This window comes from Chanos chanos, chromosome 2 (genome assembly GCF_902362185.1).
Source record: "Chanos chanos chromosome 2, fChaCha1.1, whole genome shotgun sequence".
Lineage (NCBI taxonomy): Eukaryota > Metazoa > Chordata > Actinopteri > Gonorynchiformes > Chanidae > Chanos > Chanos chanos.
This window is the reverse complement of record NC_044496.1, coordinates 3,177,253-3,198,540: the sequence shown is the minus strand read 5'-3', so window position 1 is coordinate 3,198,540 and position 21,288 is coordinate 3,177,253. Positions and strand designations below refer to the sequence as shown.

At 42.5% G+C, this 21,288-nt stretch overlaps 1 protein-coding gene across 3 annotated transcripts in view; it reads right to left on the bottom strand.

The window, feature by feature from the left end:
• The window catches only part of ambra1a (autophagy/beclin-1 regulator 1a), a 68,711-nt gene that overhangs the window by 21,345 nt on the left and 26,078 nt on the right, over positions 1 to 21,288 (bottom strand). For all 3 annotated transcript variants that reach the window (XM_030766134.1, XM_030766136.1, XM_030766135.1), the window contains exons 12-14: positions 15,986 to 16,096; positions 4,877 to 5,065; positions 3,324 to 3,478 (exon numbers count right to left, since the gene is read on the bottom strand). In XM_030766134.1, coding sequence (XP_030621994.1) covers positions 3,324 to 3,478; positions 4,877 to 5,065; positions 15,986 to 16,096 — 455 coding nt within the window. The remainder of the gene's footprint in view (positions 1 to 3,323; positions 3,479 to 4,876; positions 5,066 to 15,985; positions 16,097 to 21,288) is intronic.

Sequence of the window (21,288 nt, the reverse complement as noted above, 5' to 3'; positions counted from 1 at the left end):
GGCAACCACCCAGACTGACTGACAGCATCATACTCATTCTTAGTCCTCTCTCTCTCTCTGTGACTGTGTGTGTGTGTGGTCTCTCTCTCCTTGTCTGTCGGTTCTATGGCTAAGGAAAAAAAAAAAAAAAACAGGGCAGGCGCTTGTCTCGCCAAGAAGCGAAGAGAAGGGGAAAGCAGTCTTCTCATTCATCTGTAGATGAGTGAGAGAGAGACAGGAAATTTAGGACAAGGATAAAAGCTGCCAAGGTTGGCAGCTCAAAGGCAGCCTTTTGGGGGAGGATGGGTGCGTGTGTGAGTGTGTCTGGGTGCAGCAGATAGTGGGGATGTTTTTGTCCCAAGCATTAGTGTGACATCTTCTCCAAAAACTGTGTCACCCTCTCCCACGGCAGCATGCGCGCTAACTCTGCCTGCTACACGCACACGCACACGCACACAGACGCAACACGCACAGGCGCACGCACGCATTCAGCTCTGAAGTATCTATAGGCACCATTGTTGTTGTGACTGTTCTGAACAGGAGTGATCTTAAACTCTGATCAGCCACGGTTAGAGATGAGAGTATGAGGTAATCTTCAGCCTGCAGGTAAGGCCACTGAGAGGAACAGCTGACACTTTCTCTGGGACTAAATCCACACACTCACACACTTATCCATATGCTCTTCAGCACATGACCTCTTAGCTGTATTACTGACCAAATTATATTGCACAGATAGCCAAAGGGAGGGAAGCAGATACACATGATACATAGTTTAAGAATTTGAATTTAGAAGTAAAAAGATGCATTCTGGCTCCAAGACAATTACAGAAAAATCTTAGTACTATAACTTAACTTACACTAAAATATTACATATGAAAATTCTTTCACATCAAATTCACTCAAATGAGGCCACGATAAAAGGCACATAAAAGACAATGTCCGAAAAAGAAAAAAGATAAAGAAAAATCATATTAAGTGTTGTTTACAAAGACCAGAGTGTAGCCATTAGCTGAGCACTATGCACTCTGTGAGTGTGTGTGTGTGTGTGTGTGAGAGATAGTTCTCATTGTTCAGAGGTACCTAATGGCAATAATGTATCAAAGGCAACCATTAATGATAACAGTGAAAATATCACACAAAAAATAATAAACAGCCCTTTAAAAGCAGACGCCAGATACAAGCCTTCAGTGTGACAGATGCACGGAGCTGCTGCATCGTTGCCATGGTTACGGGTGAACTCAGGAAGCTTGAGAGGGTGCATAGAATTGCTAATGCCACTGTTAATATGCAGTTTGTTCCTATATTTCTCATAACAGGCTTATGTAAAAATCCACAGGGGATTTGATAATGAGGCCCCTGTCAAAATATTGATTTATCTGCAAAGTTCTCATTCTGGTCATATGTGTGTGTGTGTGTGTGGCCTGTGGCAAATGCCTCACTCTTTACACACTTAATTTCAGTGTGCTGAACATGGGTGAAAATTTGTTTGAATCCTCTGGAAACAAAATGAAAGCTTTATTAACTTACATAACATAATATGACTGTCAAAGAAAGGCGCCTGTTTGTTTGAAATGAGGGGATATGTAAATTTGGATTTAGTGAAGAGTATGCTGGCAAAAGGAAGCTTCTAGTCAGTTCCAAAAGCTTCAGCTTCTGCTGGGCAACCAGAGTGTCTCTTTGAAAACAAACAAACAAACAAACAAACCCCCCCCCCAATAATATGGCATGCATTCCCAGCACAGTATTCTTTACTTGTCGGGGAAAGGTGACAGTATGGGAACTGGTCTCCCAGTAACTGGAAAGCTGTAGGTTGAAACCTGAAGCCTGACAGGCCTCTCCTGACCTGTCCTGAGTGAGAGACACTGGATCTAGCACTGCTCCAGAGGTGAGTCTCACCTGTGCCATAGAATCTAACCTGTACCTAAGTGTCTCAATGAACAAACCTGGAAACTCAGAGGGTTTCTCGGGGGTAGGATTTTCTGACAGAGCAGACGCCCTCGGACAATTACTGTGAAACTGTAATGACTCATTTAAAAAAAAAACAAAACAAAAAAAACACGACATACTGTCAAACATGACAAAGAAGATTTACTGTACTAACACTCTGGGATTTCAGAGTTGAGAGCTGAAAAGCTGAAGAAATGTTCTATTGTGTGGCTTCTTTTTAACGTTGCTATTGTTGAGTTTTAAATTTCTCAATATAATTACCGTTGTTTGGCTCTCCAGCTCCAGAAACAACATCCCCAACACGAAAAACAGATTATCGGTTTCAACTGTGTTGATCAGAATTGTCAGTCGGATGAAACAGATGAGAGAGGGAGGGGCGAACACACAGCAGTGAACCGGGGGTAAAATTAGCCCTTCCATGGCACGGCGCAGCTAAATAAATCCATGCTTCAGATGGAAATCCCATAGAGAAGACAGCTTATGAAAATAGAGAGAGGACCCCAGGGGCACCTTTTGTTTGTGCCTCTGACTCTTTTCAAGTAAATTGTTCTCTCTCTCTCTCTCTCTCTGTATCTAGGTCAGACTCCCACTCAAAGGCCTAACCCAGTACACGAGCCCCCCCCGCCCCTCTTTTAGCCTCCACTCTGAGTGCTGTACTATGGTCTCTGAAAGGTAATTCCAGCCTCAGAAAACTGTGGAAGCGAGACAGATTCGGTCACACATAGGTTACTCCACTATGGCATCTATAGGTCAGTAATCATAGTGTAAAAAGTTACCGCATCATCAGCAGCCAAACAGAACAAAGGGAGAGACAACACTACGGCAGCCTCAGACAGACAGTGCAATTCTTGCAGACCGTGCTGTTGCAAAGAGAAGTGAAGTGGAGCGATAAGATGACGTATACACGAAGGCTCAGTCTACGTCCTAAAGCATAGATTATTACTGCTCCCCCCCCCCCCCCCCCCCCCCCCCCCCGTTAACAGCATTTCTGCATCAGAGAGAGATGAAACTGTTGCTCAAAGCTCATGAGAAATCAGAGATCCCCTTGCGGCTCAAGTCATCTATATTTTTCTGATGAGGGACTTTTCCATCTCCTTGGTAACAAATTTAAGTAGTGCAGTGATGACTGGCACTGTGCACTAACAATAATACACACATTGCCACTCTGAGCAGGGCGACTTGAACGGTCACGTCCACAGTGGTTCAGTGTCCTGTGAGTGTTTTCTGTCCTCTGCAGTTCTCATCAGTGAAGGGCAAGAGGCACACACACACACACACACGAGAAGCTTATCGTCTCCTGTCAGGAGGTGTGGGTCGAGTGAGCTGAATGGGTTTTTGAACACATCACAGGCTGATGACAGGTTGTGACAATGCAAAGATTCTGACAAGGCACTCACCCTCATGGAAGTCTCTCCTCCGTGGGGCTGCTGCAGGCGGAAGACTTGGGCGACCATGTGATCAGTGATATGATGCAGCAGGATGCGACGTGAGGCCAGCCCCACCATCACGTACCGGCCCATCGGAGAAAGACTTACAGAGATGGCGTTCGGACCTGAGGGGAGGGGCACGAACGGGAACGTCAGCCAATCGGCAAACACTCACAGAGCAAACAAACACGACAGCATTTCCCAACGCCGCAGTTCATCGGCGTATGGTCCATCTGTCCACATTTCCGCTGTTTACCGTCCAGTTTAAACAGTAGCCAAATGTGACGAAGCTTGGTAAACTGTTCCCGACCTGGCATTAATCAAAGCCCTGAATTTACAAACAAAGGCCGGAGAGCTCAGGAAACCGCAGTCATCTCCTCGGACCACGCTGAGCTGCAGCGATGACTGTCCAGTGGAAACCAAAGCAAATGTTAAACACATGTAAAATCTTCAAGTAAACAGTAAGAGCTGAAGGCTTTTTGCAGTGTCACTTAACCTGTGTGAAGTACAGTATGTCAGCAGCATGGTGACTGTTCTAAGTACTCCTCTCTCCGTAAATGTCATGAGCAGTCACTAAATTACTCTTTTATGTCTTTCTGAGGTACAGGGCTGACAGAACAAGGGGTATTTCTGATTACTTCAATTTGCCACAAACCTTGGTTTCATCCTTCTACATTATTGCTTTCCAATAACAGGTTGGTTGAGTTCCAAACATAAACAAGAGGTTTTTTTTTTCTCAATGAAACAAGAAAACTTAATTTAGTCCCCTCAGCAAAGGAATGTATCAGAGTCAAACAGTGGGCTAATTAAAGAATTCAATACAGTGACTATTCTAATAACAAACAGTCCTCACGTTACTCTTACAGACTACACAAACACACTGGACACTACCACTAGTGTATGCTAGGCACACAGCCGATACACCTTCTGAGCAAACCAACATCTATGGTAAAACAAATCACTGTCAAAGATCAGAGCTTCCTTTTCTCCAAGCTTTTCAAGTTAGTATCAAGTAAGCATAAGACCTATGATGACAGCAACAGTTAAATACGCCACGCCTGCTTCAACATGCACAAAGACTTTTGCTTCAAACGAAACAGAACACTAGATTTCCTGATACCTTAAGCTGCTGAGGAATGGTTTCATGTATGTTCTGAAACCAGGGTGTGTTTGTCTATGCAGAATGGCCTCAGAGAAGGTGTTTCCAGCAGCTTTTTGTCCTGGTTTCATTAAGAAAACATGGGCCTTGCTAGCTACTGCTGTTTAACACAGTCAGTGCGTCTCCAGACAGCATTTCAGAGCCGGGTCATTAACAGGCAACACCATCACTCACAAGCTCATTAATATCACGAGTCTAAGTTCGAATAAAGCCACTGACATTCAAAGCACAATTTCTATCCAGTCATGCTGTTCACTGACCAATTTGATTAATGAAATTAATGAAGAACGTTGCATGTACCGCGCGTATCCCACAGACTGATGCTGAGCTGGGCTGTGATCTGCTCCAGACGGATGAAACTTACCGAATCTCTTGGTGTAGAGCATCTCACCCAGGTTGTGCGGAGCTAGCGAGTAGACGGCCAGAATGCCCTCGTCTGGAAAACCCCGCTGGCTGCTGGGAATGAAGACGGCCAACAGCTGCCCGTCGGCGGAGATGTCACAGCTGGCGTCGTTGTATATCTTACAGTTGGGCACCAGCACATTTACAGACGCTGTAGGGGCAAAGACACAGGGGGGAAACATGTTGATTTCAGATGGTCGTCCACTTTTTCCATGTTCCTCAGGATTTTTTCCACCAAAGCAAAGACAAACTAAACAGAGCTTAAAGGACTAATGTGTGATGAGACACTCAAGCATTCGCTTGTAAGGGTTTTTTAATGACATTAGTTTACAGTGTTTAACACAATAGGCTGTTATCAGTCAGTTACCTGTGACAAGGACCAACTCATTTCCTCTTAAATTAAAGAACAGTGATAAAAAGGATGAATGAATATTGTCTATTAATCATAATTACTTTATAAATGAGCTATTGTGACTTACGGAAATTCTCTGTGGAAACCATGCAAGCAAGTTTTTTTTTTCTTTTTTTGCATGTGTGAGACATTTCACAGCTTGAGCAGAATGTACTCCATATGCAAACTGACAATTTAACATAACTCCACAACTCTATAACAGTCTAACATGTCTAAATATAGCCACAATACAAAACTGGCCAACTGGAGTTATGATAAACCATTCTGACTGACACACACACACACACACACACACACACACACACACACACACTCACTCTCTCCTTAAGTTTAAGTTTTTGGTGAAAACAGATGAAAACAGAGCATGGAAGTACTGCAGCAGCCAGCCGTCTGTCTCTGTGCTGTTAATTGCAGTGCGCTATAGTGCAGATGGCCGTGGGATGTTCACCACAGTCACTGTGAAACAGCACTCAAAAGAATGTGGACAACAGCAAAATGGAAATGTATTGTCTGTAAGAAATGGCACGCTCTCCCCGAAATTAAATTAGACTTCTGTTTTAATTTTCCAGTCAGCGCTTAACATAATCCTCAACAGTTTCCCAGGCAAAGCGAATAATTAGAAGCATGATTAAGTCATTCTTCATGGAAGGCAGTGGAACGAGAGAAACATAACCAATGCGCACCACGCCTCTGAAGACAGCTCTGCAGTTGAAAGGCAAGACAAAATACACAGCAACATGCATTAGGGCTTACTGGACACGCCAAGATCGGTGGATATCAATACGCGGATGAAGAAAGAAGCACTAAAACATTAAATGAGTTAACTGGAAATATTGCCCTCAGCTCCATCAGAGCAGCTCTGACATAGGCTATAAACTGACTGAAGGGCATTATCCTCTTGTCTGAGGTCACTTCCTTCACCTGAGCGACAGTGAAATGAGGACAAGGTGCAGGTGTGTTCCGTGAAGGTGTCCAACACTAACAGTGAGAGCAATCTCCACTGAACAGGCCTTGTGAAGAAGCCACATATGACTGAGGTCCACAGGCAGTGCATCAGGCCTAGCAAGGCCAGCCAGCAGGGGGCGCTAAGTCAGGGCTGAGCCAGAGGGTGAGGGGGTGAGGGTAAGTTAGTGAGAGTAAGGGTGTGAGAGAGGGGGGGGCAGGTCAGGCCTGCATGCAGAGCAGATTTACACAGGCCTGTGATAATGAAGTAAAAGAGTGATTTAGGGCAGCTCTTTGTCCAGAGGCCTGAAGGGGCAGAGGCCTGGACTTCCCTGTGAGATGTCTTTATCAAACCAATCCATCTGCTGTAGGAGGTAAATGAACAGCTTAACGAGTCTGGGTATGGAGCAGGGGGTGGAGGTGGAGGTGGAGGTTTGGGGGGGGGGGGGGGGGGGGGGTTAGAAGAATGATCGCTATTGAGCTGAAAGACAATATGGCCAAGGAGAAAGGGCCATATGGAACTGTGTTTTCTTTCATGGAAACCTGTACAGAAATATTTGTGAAGATGTACGAAAAGTGTGTGTGTGTGTGTATGTTTTTCCACTGATGCACAAACATTTACTGGAAGAGACAGATGGCATATTTGGATGAAAGCTTTTCTTTCCAACCGGTTTACTTTAAACCTTAACTGTTCAGGCATCTCCATTTAGCTTAACATCGACAGAACCGTCTGTTCAATTACAATTTCACAACCACAGTTCATATTTACTCCAGATACATGCTGCCATCGACAAAAACACCACAAACAACACGTATCCACCAAGGCTGACACCATGCCAAACCATGGTATTATTATTATTATTATTATTATTATTATTATTATTACCCAGTTCAAGTATGCAGTGGTATGCTCAGGTCAAACTGGTTCTGGCTCCTTTAACGACAAACAGCAGCGTTGTGTCTCCAGTCACACTCCGATTCCCAAACTTTCTCAAAATCACTCATTCTTAAACTCACTCTGTCAAACTCAGTGTGTGTCAGACTCAATCATTCCAAAACACACCCCTGCAGCACACGTCAGGCCCCTTCTCACTCAGCTGAAAAATCGCTCAATTCTAAAGAACGGAAAGCTCAGTGCAGAGAGAGAGGGCAAGACTCTGAGATCCTAGACTTAGAAAACCAGAAAAGTTTAAACGGAGATGTGTTCTGTGCACACTCTCTAGTCGAGTGATGAACATAAAGAGAAGAAAACAAGAATGCTCTTTGCTCCCTCTCTTCCTTTCTCTCCGTCGTTATGGACACTGTGGTTGAGTGGAAAATGAGTGGATTAAAGCCGCCTCTCAGCAAGAGCCAGAGCCCAGCCAACGCTGCTCAAAGGTCAGGACTTACAGAGCTCCGTGGCAGATTAGAGAACAAACCTCCCTGTGACGTATCCTTGGACACAAGTGGTTGCAATGCTTATTTCTTCCTAAGACACATTTGCAATGCAAATTGCCATCAGGAATTACGGTCAGTATGAAACATTCCCCGGCATTTTTTCTAGACCGGTTGGAAAAAGCCAAGGATGTGATGTCATCTTTGTCAACCCACTGCTCTCACAGCTCATTAAGCTGGATGGTGGAGGGGAGGCATTTTAAAGAGTAGAGAAAAGCAACAGGCAGATTAAGTTATAGTCGTATCTGGTCTCACTGGGACTGCTGTTTTAAAGACGTGCCAAAACCCAAGCACCAAACACGGCCTTCATTACGTGCAGTCCAAACGGAGGCCGCGGCCAGCCCAGCTCCCATCATCTCTGGACACAAATCACATCCCTGCACTCCACGCCATCTGACAGCACTGTCTCCATTACTGCACAGGAGTTCACAGACACGTGGTAGGGACAGGAGACCCTTTACAGACGTCCGCATTAATGTTCGAAAGCCCACCAGCCTCACATTCAGGAGAAACAATGTAAAAGAAACAGAGGAAACACCACTAGATTTAAGAAAGTTTTTTTTATCACCATGACGGTGAAAGACTTCAACAACCATGAAACATTGCTGGAAACTTTAACCAAAATAAATCATACAGGTCAAGTTGGTGCCAAACCTGCAGTGCATTGAACAGATTAAATATTCATGAAATAAATTTGAATGTTCCACTCCTTCATGATACTCCCACCTAAAGATAAATATCTACACCATATTTCACAAGCAGGCAGTCATCTGCATATGGCAAATTCATTTAGTCATAACATACCAATTCATTTGCATTAAATACAATAGAGTACCTGATTTTCAACATCTTTTATCAAATCCAAGAGGTTTAAACACGCACACCCACACACCCACCCACCACAATGTCAATCATTCCTGAGCAGCTGTTTTCAATGACTGTCAGAGACAGTCCAAAGCACGCCTCTGCATTACAGCTGTAAGAGCAACACAGTAACACGACCACAGAGACCTGTCTGCGCTTGGGCGGGACTGGATCCACACTGATGGATGGATGGCCTCCTCAGATCCTGGGGTTCACATTAAGTGAGATAAACCAAAAACCAAACTCTCAATCAGGGGATGAAAAAGAAACAAATTCCAATAACCCACTTCACATACTCAGTCTAGTCACGCCAGACCAGTCACGCTGAGCCATGGTCACGCAAGACTGGTGGTGAAGAACGCAAATTGCAGAGAACTTATTTAAAGAAAAAACTTTTTTTTTTTAAATCTCTGCCCGTTATCTCTCGACACTAGCACAACCAATTACCCATGAACTTTTGCAAGAGTTCCCCTCATACAGTGGTTACCTCAGTCAAAGTGAAGATGACTAGCACAAGCCTCCTCAAAGCCATGTAAGGCAAGTCACAGAATTCTCTCACACTATAGCCGCTAAAAATTACATAATGAAACAACATGCTTGGAAACAAGTGCTGTTTGCTGAACAATACCTTCAGCTTCACAGAAACCTGTCAGAAACCACTGATGAGGTGAGAGAGAGAGAGAGAGAGAGAGAGAGAGCGCCAGCCAGCCCAGGCTGACCTACGCCGTGCAGACAGACAGCTTGTTTGTAGAAACAGGGGACGGTTTGCTACTGAGATATAACAATGTATAGCCAGGAAGAGTCCATACGGGAATCTGTTTGCTTTGAGCAAAACCTGTACAGAAATGTTTTTGATGATATGGATACCGTGTGTGCGTGTGTGTGCGCACAAAGAAGACGAGCTGGAAGAGGCAGATAGCTTATTAGGAGGAAAGCTTTCTTTTTCTTTTTCCTCCCTCCAACTTTACCTCCAACCTTAACTATTTTGGCAATCTCCATTTAGCTCCACGCTGCTGGAATCTTCCCTTCAATTACCATTTCAAAACCACAGTTCATATTCACTCCAGACAAACGCTGGCATCGACAATATCACTACCCACAACACAAACACAGCACAAAACAGAAAAAAAACTGAAAAAAATACACTGAAAAAAAACCCCCCACTTCCTAAGCATATTTATTTCAGGAAAAAAAAATTACTGAAAAACTGTGATACAAAACTTGTTTTCCATCGTAGCGTGACCAGCTTCATGGTACTGAGCTACATGGTCCTGAATGAATAATTACCAAAGCTGCAATGATTCCATGATACAAACTGGTCATTTGTTCTGTAGTGGGAAGGCTGAATACCATTTTATAATTCTTCATTGTGGCTGAGCTGAACTGTCTAATGTATGCTGTAGCTATTATCAAAATGGAACATCATGTCGCATGTTCAAATCCTATGCTCAAGATATGTTTAGAATATGATCACGAACATGATTTGTGATAAAAGCACATTTAATGCACTGTTTCGGGTAGAAAGGCTTCAGTGTGTGTATTCTGGGTTCATTATGTCCATATGAGAAGAGCGGTCTTTACTCTGCTCAGTGTCAGCGTTAACATCCTGCTGAAGCCTGCATTTCCACCCACTCCACTCCAGTACTATCTATGCATGACACACTGTGATCGTGATTTGTTGTCCAGCTCAGCTCCACCGGCCCTGCCTCCTCCACTAACAGCAGCACAGAGTCCTACATCCCTCTCTCCCTCATACTCTCCTTCAGTCTCAAACTCATTCATTCCCAGTCTCACTCTCTGCCAACGTCACCGGGTATAGAACTCCCCAGCAGCAAGTGGATGGGGCTCTGAGAGAAAGCATAGAAAGTAGACGGCTTTAAATTAAACAGAGACTTAGCCTGTGCATAACTGTTTGATTAGTGGTTCTCTTTAACAGAAAAAAAAAAGAACGAAAGAAAGAAAAGAAAACTGCATCGTGGACTGGATTTGTAGAGGCTCTAGACCTCTTTGTCAACAATGCTGTGTCAACCCACTGCTCTCACAGCTCATTAAGCTGGATGGTGGAGGGGAGGCTTTTTAAAGAGTAGAGAAAAGCAACAGGCAGATTAAGTTATAGTCGTATCTGGTCTCACTGGGACTGCTGTTTTAAAGACGTGCCAAAACCCAAGCACCAAACACGGCCTTCATTACGTGCAGTCCAAACGGAGGCCGCGGCCAGCCCAGCTCCCATCATCTCTGGACACAAATCACATCCCTGCACTCCACGCCATCTGACAGCACTGTCTCCATTACTGCTGTCTTTCAACTGTAGTTTTAAAATATGAATGTCAAATCAATTCAAGCTTGCCACATACATCTGCCTCTGGGACATTCATCACAGGAGTGCCATCAACATCAACTATAGTGGACCACCAGACTGTAACCACCAATCCACCAACCACAAACTGATCTCAAACTGTCTCGTCTGCCTCTGACAAACTGTTTGCGATTACTGTCAAAGACACAAGTACACTCTCAATGTGAAGTACTTGAGACTGACAAGGCCAGAGGAGAGCCCAGGCTTTGGCACATGGGGAAGGAGAGTAGCTGTAGTGAGGTGTAAGGACCATCTGTAATGCTAGTGTCCACAGCCAGAGCACCAGATACTCTCTCTTTCTCTGTCCTTCAGAGGCAAAGTCAGCACCAGGAAAGGAATCAAATTCTAACACACTTATTCTAATACACAAATTCAATCTAGTCATACCAAAACATGGTCATACAGCACAGGATGGGTTTAAAAAAAAAAGTAACACTACAACAAAGGAACTTGGAATTATCCACATATTCTCTTAGGTCTCCCTCTCACATGCTAGTCACGTTTCAGACGTGTGAAGTCGGACATGGGAGCTGTATCACAGCCGAGATTCAAACAGTGAATCCCACATGCATGAGATACAGACAGCACCGAAACTAAATGTCGGACAGCAACTACTCAATTATAGCCAGTACCAGCTATGCTGTTTGCTATAACAACCAGGAACGTCTGAGTAGGAGGAAGGGAAAAAAGCAAGGAACTGTTGCTTGAACGCCTTAAAGAAAGCATGATGTTGAAATACTGATAAATGACCGAAAAAGAATGACAAAGAGCTATCCACAGTATCCACCACTGCTGTCTCTGCTAAAGGAATTTCAAACAAGTTCTCAGTCTGGCACACAGAGAACTCTGTATTGTCAGGAATAAATATTTCATGGAATATTTAAAATGACCTTTATCTGTATGAGAGTGTGAAGGCTTCACATGATAAAACACAAAAAGTAGTGGGGGGGGGGGGGGGGGGGGTTAAAGGTGCTGAACTGTTGTATATTCTCTCTTGCTAGGGCAGAGGAAATGCATGGAAAGGCAGAGCGTGTAGCAGGGCTGCTGTGATATATGCTAAAACAGATGGTTAACCTGTCTGGCACCGCTGCAGGCATCTATGCACATAAGGACCTACAGACTGAAAGCTTTTCTATGGCACAGCACAGAGGCCATTACTGTGCTTTATTATAGCCTGAATATACAACACGCAGAGCAGATCACCGTGTACCCATGTCCCTATAAAAATATACATACTTTCATACATGAACACACATGTATATAAGAGAGTGAAGCAAGTAGAGAGAGAGAGAAACTGAGAGAGAAAGAGAGAGAGAGAGGGAGACAGAAAGAGTGAGAGAGGGAGACAGAAAGAGTGAGTGAGTGAGTGAGAGAGAGAGAGAGAGAGAGAGATCTCACACACACACAATGAAAAAAGGAGAGTAAGAACAATATAGAAAAGCTTTTCAGCAACCTGCTACTGAGACCAACAAACATCCATCTTTCCTAATCTCCAGCATTTGCTGACAGCAGGGGTTTACACACACACACACACACACACACACACACACACACACACACACACACACACACACACACACAACAACAGTAATAATAATAATAATAACAATAATAGAGAAAAGCAATAGAGTATATCATTTCAGTATGCAAGTCTACAGTAGGGTGGGGAGCAGACAGAGACTATCCATCTCTCCTAATCTTGTGCATTTGCTGACAGCAGGGGTTATTTTCATCTGCAGTAACACTTTTTTTTATGGCCTTAAGAGAGAAATGAAGCCGCTAGCAGCCCATCAGTCCGTCCGCAGCCTCAATTCAGTTAGCAGGCATGCATTAGCGTTTAGCATGTGTAATAGAGAGTGCGCTGTGGAGATGCCCGGTGGCTGTTCTTCCCTGAGCTTTAGACTGGAATAAAAAAAGTTCACTCGTTTTACCCACACAGGATAAGTTGATCTGCACATCATGTTCCGTGAGTGGTATTTTTAGAGCGCTAGAAAGCGCTTTCATCTCACACTCAATATGCCACTTCAACACAACTGAAGTTCAAGGGTACGGCATTAAAAACAACAAAAATTAAAAGAAAAAAATGAAACTCGGCATTCACATTGGCACAATATCCCCGGAGTGAAAAAATATTCAAGCATTCCATTCATTCGAAACGCCGCTACGAGTCTACCTCAGCTTTAACGAGTACAATTATGCCCTCCCAAATATGGTAATGAGACTGGATGCATGCTAACGTTAGAGTGGAAATTTTTAGAGGGTATTCCATTTAGTGTGTCACTAAAAACAAAGTCACTGACAACTGTGGATGAAACACTGGACACGCTCCACACAGGGCTTGGCTTTTGTTTAGCTCCTCAACACAAATTTGTCTTGCAATTCAGCAGAGAGCATCCAGCCTTCTAACAATCCAATAATTTCACCTTGAGGCAGCACAAAAAGGAACTTTGATTTCTCATGCTAGAAGATTTTTCAGGCTTAGAACAATTCTGCCTTTGATCTTCTGTTTTTCAGTCTTTTTATAGAGCAAAACATCGTTCTGAGCACTGGGCCAAAGATCTGAACTGAAAATGGCCCAAAACCATCAAAATTTTGAAAACACGATGTGTTTGTAAGAAGCGCTTGGCTGGGAAGACAGGATTTCATTAATAGATTACGAGACAGAGACAGCAGCTTTAAAGCCAAATCACCTTCCCATAAACACAAGACATCATGTAAACCTCCCTCTAATTCCATGTTCACTATCTGAGTAGGTTCAGAATGACAAATTACAAATTATTTACTAGTGGATTACAATGTGTCATTTTAGCAGTTAACATTTAAAACCATCAACGGTACATGCACAATGTCATTCTTTTTCAGTAGGAGGAAGGAGTCTGCTGGAACACAACAAAGCAGGGTGTTTTTTTTTTCTCCAAAGTTTTCGCTCCAAACAACCATCTCAGAGCTTTCTAGAGTGCTCCCACATTTCCAGCTGCTAAAAATCACAATCCCTTTATCCAGCTTAAAATGGCTGCACGTGTGAATGAAGCAAAGCAATGCCGGAAATAAAAACAGAACATCCCCCTGTCTTTCACAAACTTCCATACTTCAAAAAAGGTCCTTTAGCCCCTACTTTTAAACGTTCACATCCCCCAAAATACTAATAAAATGTTGCCATTAAGACGCTGTTGAAAGTCTATAGTCTATGCAGATTTCCAGCAAAGCTCAGCAGCCTCATCAGCATTTTTTTATCCATGTCCAAGACAGTCAAAATGCCACAGAGGAGCTGACTGCTAGGGGGAGGGGTCAGGATGACATCATCAGCTGAAATCAAATCACATACAGAGTAACAGCTCTATCACAGAGACAAATGCTGACACATATAAAATAAATCTGTGCTTAAAAAGATATCAGTTCTGTCAGGCGTCATTACCGACACTGATCTAAAAACAAACTTGAACCTTGTATCTGATGGAGGGGGGGGGAGAAAACTCTGGTCCCCATTTGGAGAGCTTTGATTCTGCGTGACCAGAGTTAAGAATTTTGTCATACATAATTCATGACAGATCAACTTTAGTGTTAAGGATTCTGTTAAATGAGATAATGTGTTGTGGAGTAGCATTGCCAATGGAAATAAAAACGAATCCGCGGATCTGTACACTTCAAAGAGTGTATGTCAAACTAATTTGACTTGAAAAGATTTCTGCACTGCAGAGTGATGCAAAGGGAATAAAACTAGACATAATGAGTATCACGTTAAAAATTAACTCCTATTTTAGGAAGATGGTGAAGGTTTAAAAAACAAAGTTATCTTATTTAGTACAGTCCACAACAATACAAAAAGAAAACAGAAACACTGGTTAAGTATGTTTTAAAATGCGTAAAATTAAGAATGGAGTTATCTGTTAAGTATGTTTTAAAATACATTAAATAAGAACAGGATAAAGTGCTTTCTCACAAATGACATGACTGAAATCAGGAGAGTGGTTTAGTAACTGTCCACCTTTAATTTAGTGAGACAGGTCAGTTTTAACAATATAGTAACATGAGACACCTTTAAGTATTTTATGCTACAACATCACAAACACTGTGCTAGCCAAAACACACAAGCTCTTTAGAGACAATTGTCTATTCTTTTTTTTTCTAAAGCAATAATAGAATTAATTTCATAATGTAGGCACAGAAATAATTGACTCAGAGCTTTTCTTATTATTAATGTTAGCTGTTTATATCTTATAATGCATGTGATGAGAGAATGGACTCAACGCAGCCCAGAAGGGAAAACTGGTTTGTAAGTAAAAGGGAGAAGTGGTTGTATGTGCACTTTAAATCTCTGTGCACCTCCCATTTACAGAGTAACATGTAACCTCCCCTATCTATTGCGATTCCTCTGTGATTGTTTGTTGTACCAGGATGAATTGTGAGAGAGAGAGAGAGAGAGAGAGAGAGAGAGAGAGGGATGTCAAGGGAGAAAAAGCAAATCTACAAAAAAAAAAACTCTGGGGTTCTGCTATACCTTTGAGGAGGCTCACCTTCAGCTAAAAGAAAAATACTAAAGGACAATTACGTGAAGGACAGTCGCCTAATTGTGGCAGAGCTAGAAGTCTGAAGAGGTTCCATGAAGGTGAGTGGGACAGATTTTAACAAAAGACAATCAGAAGTAGAGCACTTTACTATTAAACTATTATTTCACAACACCCGCCACCCCAAAAAAACAACACTAACCATTACTCTCAGTTAAATGGTTAAGTAAAAACAGACAAGCAATGTGCCCAGCATCCTAGCATGTCAGTGTGAATGTGAATGTCAAAAATGCATAGTATGTACAACAACAGCAAACACAGTCACAATCATGACAGTAATCAGAGAATGGTTAGTGAAGACCATCATCAGTTACTTATCAGATGGCTGTTTGGTCCTGTCATGGCCATTGTGCTGGTGATGAAGATGGAATGTTTATGCAAATGAAATGATACATGAGCCTTCTAGAACTTCAACAAGCAGAGTTGTTTGTGTGTGTATGTGTGGAGTGGGGTGGGGCTATATAGCTAACCCTGGATCCATGTAAATGACAAACTCACCATTGCTGATTTCTGGGAGTTCAAACTTGGTAAAATCCCACCACTGGAGTCGGTAGGTTGTGTTGGCAATGTTACTGGCCACAGCAGACTGACCATCTCCAATAACTGCCCCTGGAATAACAGAGAGACAGAGGAAAAAAAAGTTGTTAGATTATTGTGTTTTTCTCCGCAAAAAAGCCACTTTAAAACATATTTAAAGTTTAAAAAAAAATGAACAGAAATATCTTCAAATCAAATTTAAAGCCTGAGATTTTATGAAGTTTTAACAAAGTGAAATGGGGCAACTACATTACAGGCTGAAAATGATCCACTATAACTGCAGAGCAGGTTTCCTGTTTCTGTGAGTCACTAGCTATACCTCTCCTAAGGGCTTTAAAGAGATGCATCAAAATGCCTTCCTTCCACTGCTCTCTAACAGCAATTACAGTGCGCTGAGAGAACAGGGACACGCGGGACACTTAGAGGCCCATTTGCCATGAGCCAGCTCCTCGACTGGGCCCTGGGATTAGATTACCCTGCTGTGGCCTGGACACAGGACAGGTAATGTACACATAAATATCCATTATACATCACTTCTTACCGTACCACCGCTCCCTTCCATTAACAAACAACTGGTTTTAAGGTAGACTATGACTATGTAAATCACAATTTCCTCTCTCAAAGCCCCATGTCCCTTTTAATGTCCTTTTTAAAACACAATGGGGAGAAAGAGGTCAGAGCACGGGGCTCTTTGGGAAAACAGAAACCCCTGAAGGTATTCACAAGGGCCAGAGATGTGACGCCGAAAAATCAAAATACTTGTACGATGTCACCTTAGATCTCAGTGGGACAAGAGTGTGAGTGTATGAATAAAGAGTGTGGAAAAAGAAACAAAACAACTCATTTTAATCCTAAACAGCCTGAGTCTACTCCAATGACAGGTTACCCTACTGTCACTGAAAGAAGACATCAGCAGAAACACTAAATGTAAACAGAAACAGGATACACAAAAACAGTAATTAAGATGTTTGATCCAGCAAATTAACTCATGTTAACAAGTAATTAAGATGATAGGAAGTGTGAAATTAATCAGGGAGTTGGGAAAAAAAAAGATCTGGAAACAGAGGAGACAATAGCTATTCTGAATTGATACATTCAAAAGCCGAGATAAAAAAAAGAAAAAAAGAAAAAAAAGGAAAAGTTGAGTTTACCATAATTAGCTATGCCTACATGACAACTTTATCAAAAACTGCACCAAATGCAGAGTGGGATGGATTAAGTGCCCATTTATTCATTTGTTTGTTTATTTATTTAATTTTTTTTTGTTTATCTCAAGGACCATGGTAATAGGCTAAACCCCTTTCACGCCTGGAGTTCTCCTCACAGAAACGCATCAAGTTTGTGGAAAAGCTGGTAACAATGCGGAGACGGAGAGATGAATTCCTGCAGGTGGACAGCTTTGATCATTTCACTGAGGCCCTGGGCCTGTTTACTAACTCACATTTTCTCTGGCTCTGTGCGCGCTCTCAACCAGAGAGGAGCGAAAAGGGACAAGAAATATGCCACAGTTCAAAAGTTCAGCTCTCTCTCTCTACTTTATTTGTCCGTTAGACTAATAATTCTGTGGGGTTCGTCTCCACAGAGTGACTGTGACTGGACAGACTGATAAGTGGACGGTCAACACATTAGCATGTGGGTGGAAAATAAAGTCCTGTTTGTTTCTCTGATGGGAGAGAGGGACTGAGGAGAGACAGTCAGGGATGAGAGGGGGAAGAGAAAGGAACAGGACAGAAAATAGATGTGTTATTGAAGGAGAGAGATAAGCGCATGGATAATGAGATGGAGGTGATAGAGCGAGAGTGAGATAAGAGTTGGAGTTGTAATCTTTTAGGAGAGGACGGTAAACAAAACCCTGAGAAGGGCTCTTGACGTGTTGGACAACGCAGCATCCGCTTAGAAATAAATTAGTGTAAGGACCCCGAAGGGGAAAGAAGCAGAGGAAATACAGGGTCACACTATAACAATACTATTCTATCCAGCTTAGGAAAACCTGCAAGAAAGAGCTTGTAAAAACCCCTGATCCCAGAAGTACAAAGCTGATATAGATAAATCCTAGAGGATTCAAAGATACCATTGTTGCCAAAAATATCTGCACAAGGCACTGACTCATGGAGGTGATGCAAATATGTAAATAAGATACTCTGGGTTTCATTTTTTCCATTTTGCCTTTAAAAAACAAAAACAGATTTGCATCTTTCACTTGGTGACCATGGTGTGTCAATCAAAGAAGGAAGAGTTTCTTTTCATATTCATTAAAACTGCAAAATGCAGTCAGCTTTCCGTTGATGTATTTACCTTAATACACTCTTGTTAGATGCACACTGTTTAGCAATACAAACGCTATAATGCATCCCCAGACACAAGTTTTTCTAGTTTAAGGGTCATTCCTCTCCGGAGAGAGAAATATAAATATGAGGAAAAATGGACTGAGACATAGAATGAAAAATAACGGCTCGTGGTTATTTAAAATAATTGTCCAAAAAACGGCTCCAAATGGGGGTGAAGAAGGCTCCGAATGTCCTGTGAGGAGCTAAGACAAGGCGGGGTGGGCAGGCAGAAGTAAGACAGAGCAACAGAGGGTTTCTTCTAAAGCTTAGCTGTTTCAGCAAATTGATATCAATGGTCGGTCGCTCATTCAAATGAAGAAAAGAAGCACTTATAAGTGAGGCCAAAGATCAACGGTGAAAAAACATGCCATAATGATACCTGAGCAACGGAAGAAAATAATATGGTTAGAGGAATCATGTTGACTTTCCATCCTATGTCTGGAGGCTTTTATGTTCATAAAAAGCCACAAGAGGCCTTAAACTCAAAATAATTGCTCCCGAACCATTAAACACAGTGGTATATGTGCTATGGTAGCAGCAGCTGTTCAACCTTGTATAACAGAATTGACAATAATGACTTACAAGTCACGTTTGGGTGACCAGGTGCAGGAGCTTGTTTAAGATACTCCTGTATTCCAAGACAAAAATACCTGCCCACAGACTGCCCAACAAAATGACCTGTTGTCTCAAGAACGCCAACATCCCCCCCATAACAACATCTAAACACCACCAAACACCAAACAGAAATTTCTGGAATGTCAAGGAAGAGTTGACTTCAACCTGCCTCTTGAAAACAGCTAGAGGTTTTTGTTCCTGAGCTTGACCTTAAATCCTACGAGGAACGCTCCAAAACTTGTGTAAGAGTATTTCAAGAAAGCCCAACGTTGTTCTGAAAACAAAGGTCTGCCTAACTCTTTATCGGTTCGTAAATGTAATCAAACTGATCAAAGAACACATTTGTTTGGTGTTTATGTCACCTTGTCCCAACTCAGTATGAGCACAGCACTCAGAAATATTCCCTCCAAAATGATTTATGATTCATGTCTCTTTCTTTTTCAGTTGTAATAATGGTACACAGCCCTTATGGCCTTATAAGAGTTTTTTGAAACACTAACCCATACAAAAATCTTAAAAACAACACAGACAGAACATTCCATTAGTTTCTTTAGTGTTTCCTGAGGCTGCCTCTTAACAGTGCAGCCGTGAGAGAGCAGCATGGTTCAGTAACCCAGTGCCATGGCATAGCCATACCTCCAGAGAGAACCTTCACCTAAACTGCCTCTCTGAAAACCCAGCTGTGCTCTGAGAAAGCATGCCCAAAGGGACGACTCAACAACTATTAACAGGGCTGTGTGTGAGTCTGTGTTGGGTGAAATGGGGTCATTGAGTTTGGAAGAACCAAAATAATGGCAATAATAATAATAATAACAACAACAACAACAACAACAATAATAATACTTGTTTTGTTTTGTTATTATTGTGTAATGATAATGGTGACATTATTACTATGCAATGTCACAAATAATTGTTTTATCTTAATATGTATATATTTTACCAATCCAAGCCCTATTCAGATGCAAGCCTGCTAATATATGGTACATGTTAAACATGCTGTTTTTTTAAGAGGGGTTACAATCCTCTTATTAACATGAGAGACCTAAAGCCATCGCATTGAACACGATGAGTTGCTGTAATGTCAGCTTGTTAGTTTGATAACACAGGGAAACTCCTCCTTGATGCTGCAAATCTTGTCGGCCACATGAGCTTAGCGGGATGCAGACGCGGGCAGCGCTAGCTGTTTCGAGCGCAACACTCTGGGTGGAACCCAGAAATGTGACACAAAGCTGCTTATGAGGGAAGACACATTTAGATTTAACCTAAGGGGACCTTCAGGACTGTGCCACTGTACCCACCGTGGGGTTTCTCACAGAAATGAGAAAGCAGCTTTTCCTGCTGACTGTTACATTCACCCTGACTCAGATGGACAACGCTGAGCAGGCTCAAACAGTACACAGGGATCTTTTGGAGACGAAGACGGGATCCTATTGGGGGCACAGTCCTTTCTTGTAAATTTCCCTGAAAGTCTAATCAGGCAGAAAATGCAACACCGTCCCGAGACTCAAGCCACTGAGGCTCTAAACATAAGAGTCGAGCAATTTGAGAGTGAAAAGGAAAAAAGAGGGGAACACACAACAGCAGCAGCAGCAGCAACAATATGAGTTCTCTCCAGCAACCCTGACCACCAAGGCTTTCTTCCATTAAAGGCAATTGCATCTAATTCCACCCGTTCTTCATGCTCTGAAAAGTCTATATAAACTGGGTTTTAAATGAACGTAAACTGCCTAAGGGAGTGGATGACTCCAGTGTTTGGGAGCGCGGGGAAACTAGGGCAGGGCTGAATGGGACAAAGGTCAGTGCAGTTCTGCATCACTTCAGCTTCATTCTGTGGCGATCCAATAATACAGTAGCCAGCCTAAGCAAAGACCCCTTTAACCTAGATGCATGTGGCCTCTACACTTCTCACCAGAAGCCACAGATCGTCAACATTAACATATAGGAAACCTTTATGCACGAGCAGAAAGGGGAGCAAAATTGGTTTTCTCCCCTTCGGTATTCCAATATTACTGAATGGAGTTTAAGGAAAAGCAGAGAGCCTCCGGGAGACAATCTCATTCCTTATGTGTTTATATTACTGCATAAACAACATATTAAAAGCACCTTAGCTGAGACTTCCCACTGAGAGTGGTGCTTCACAGAATGAGCAGAGTCATAAATATTTACCAAATTATAATTTGCATGCAGACAAAGTCAAACTCCTAAAGATAATACATCACACTGTAAACAATGTCACAAGACTAACAATAAATAAGTAAATCATTTATGAGCAATGAATTTGAAACGTCTTCATCAAACCCACTGTTGTCTGCTGGCAGGCGC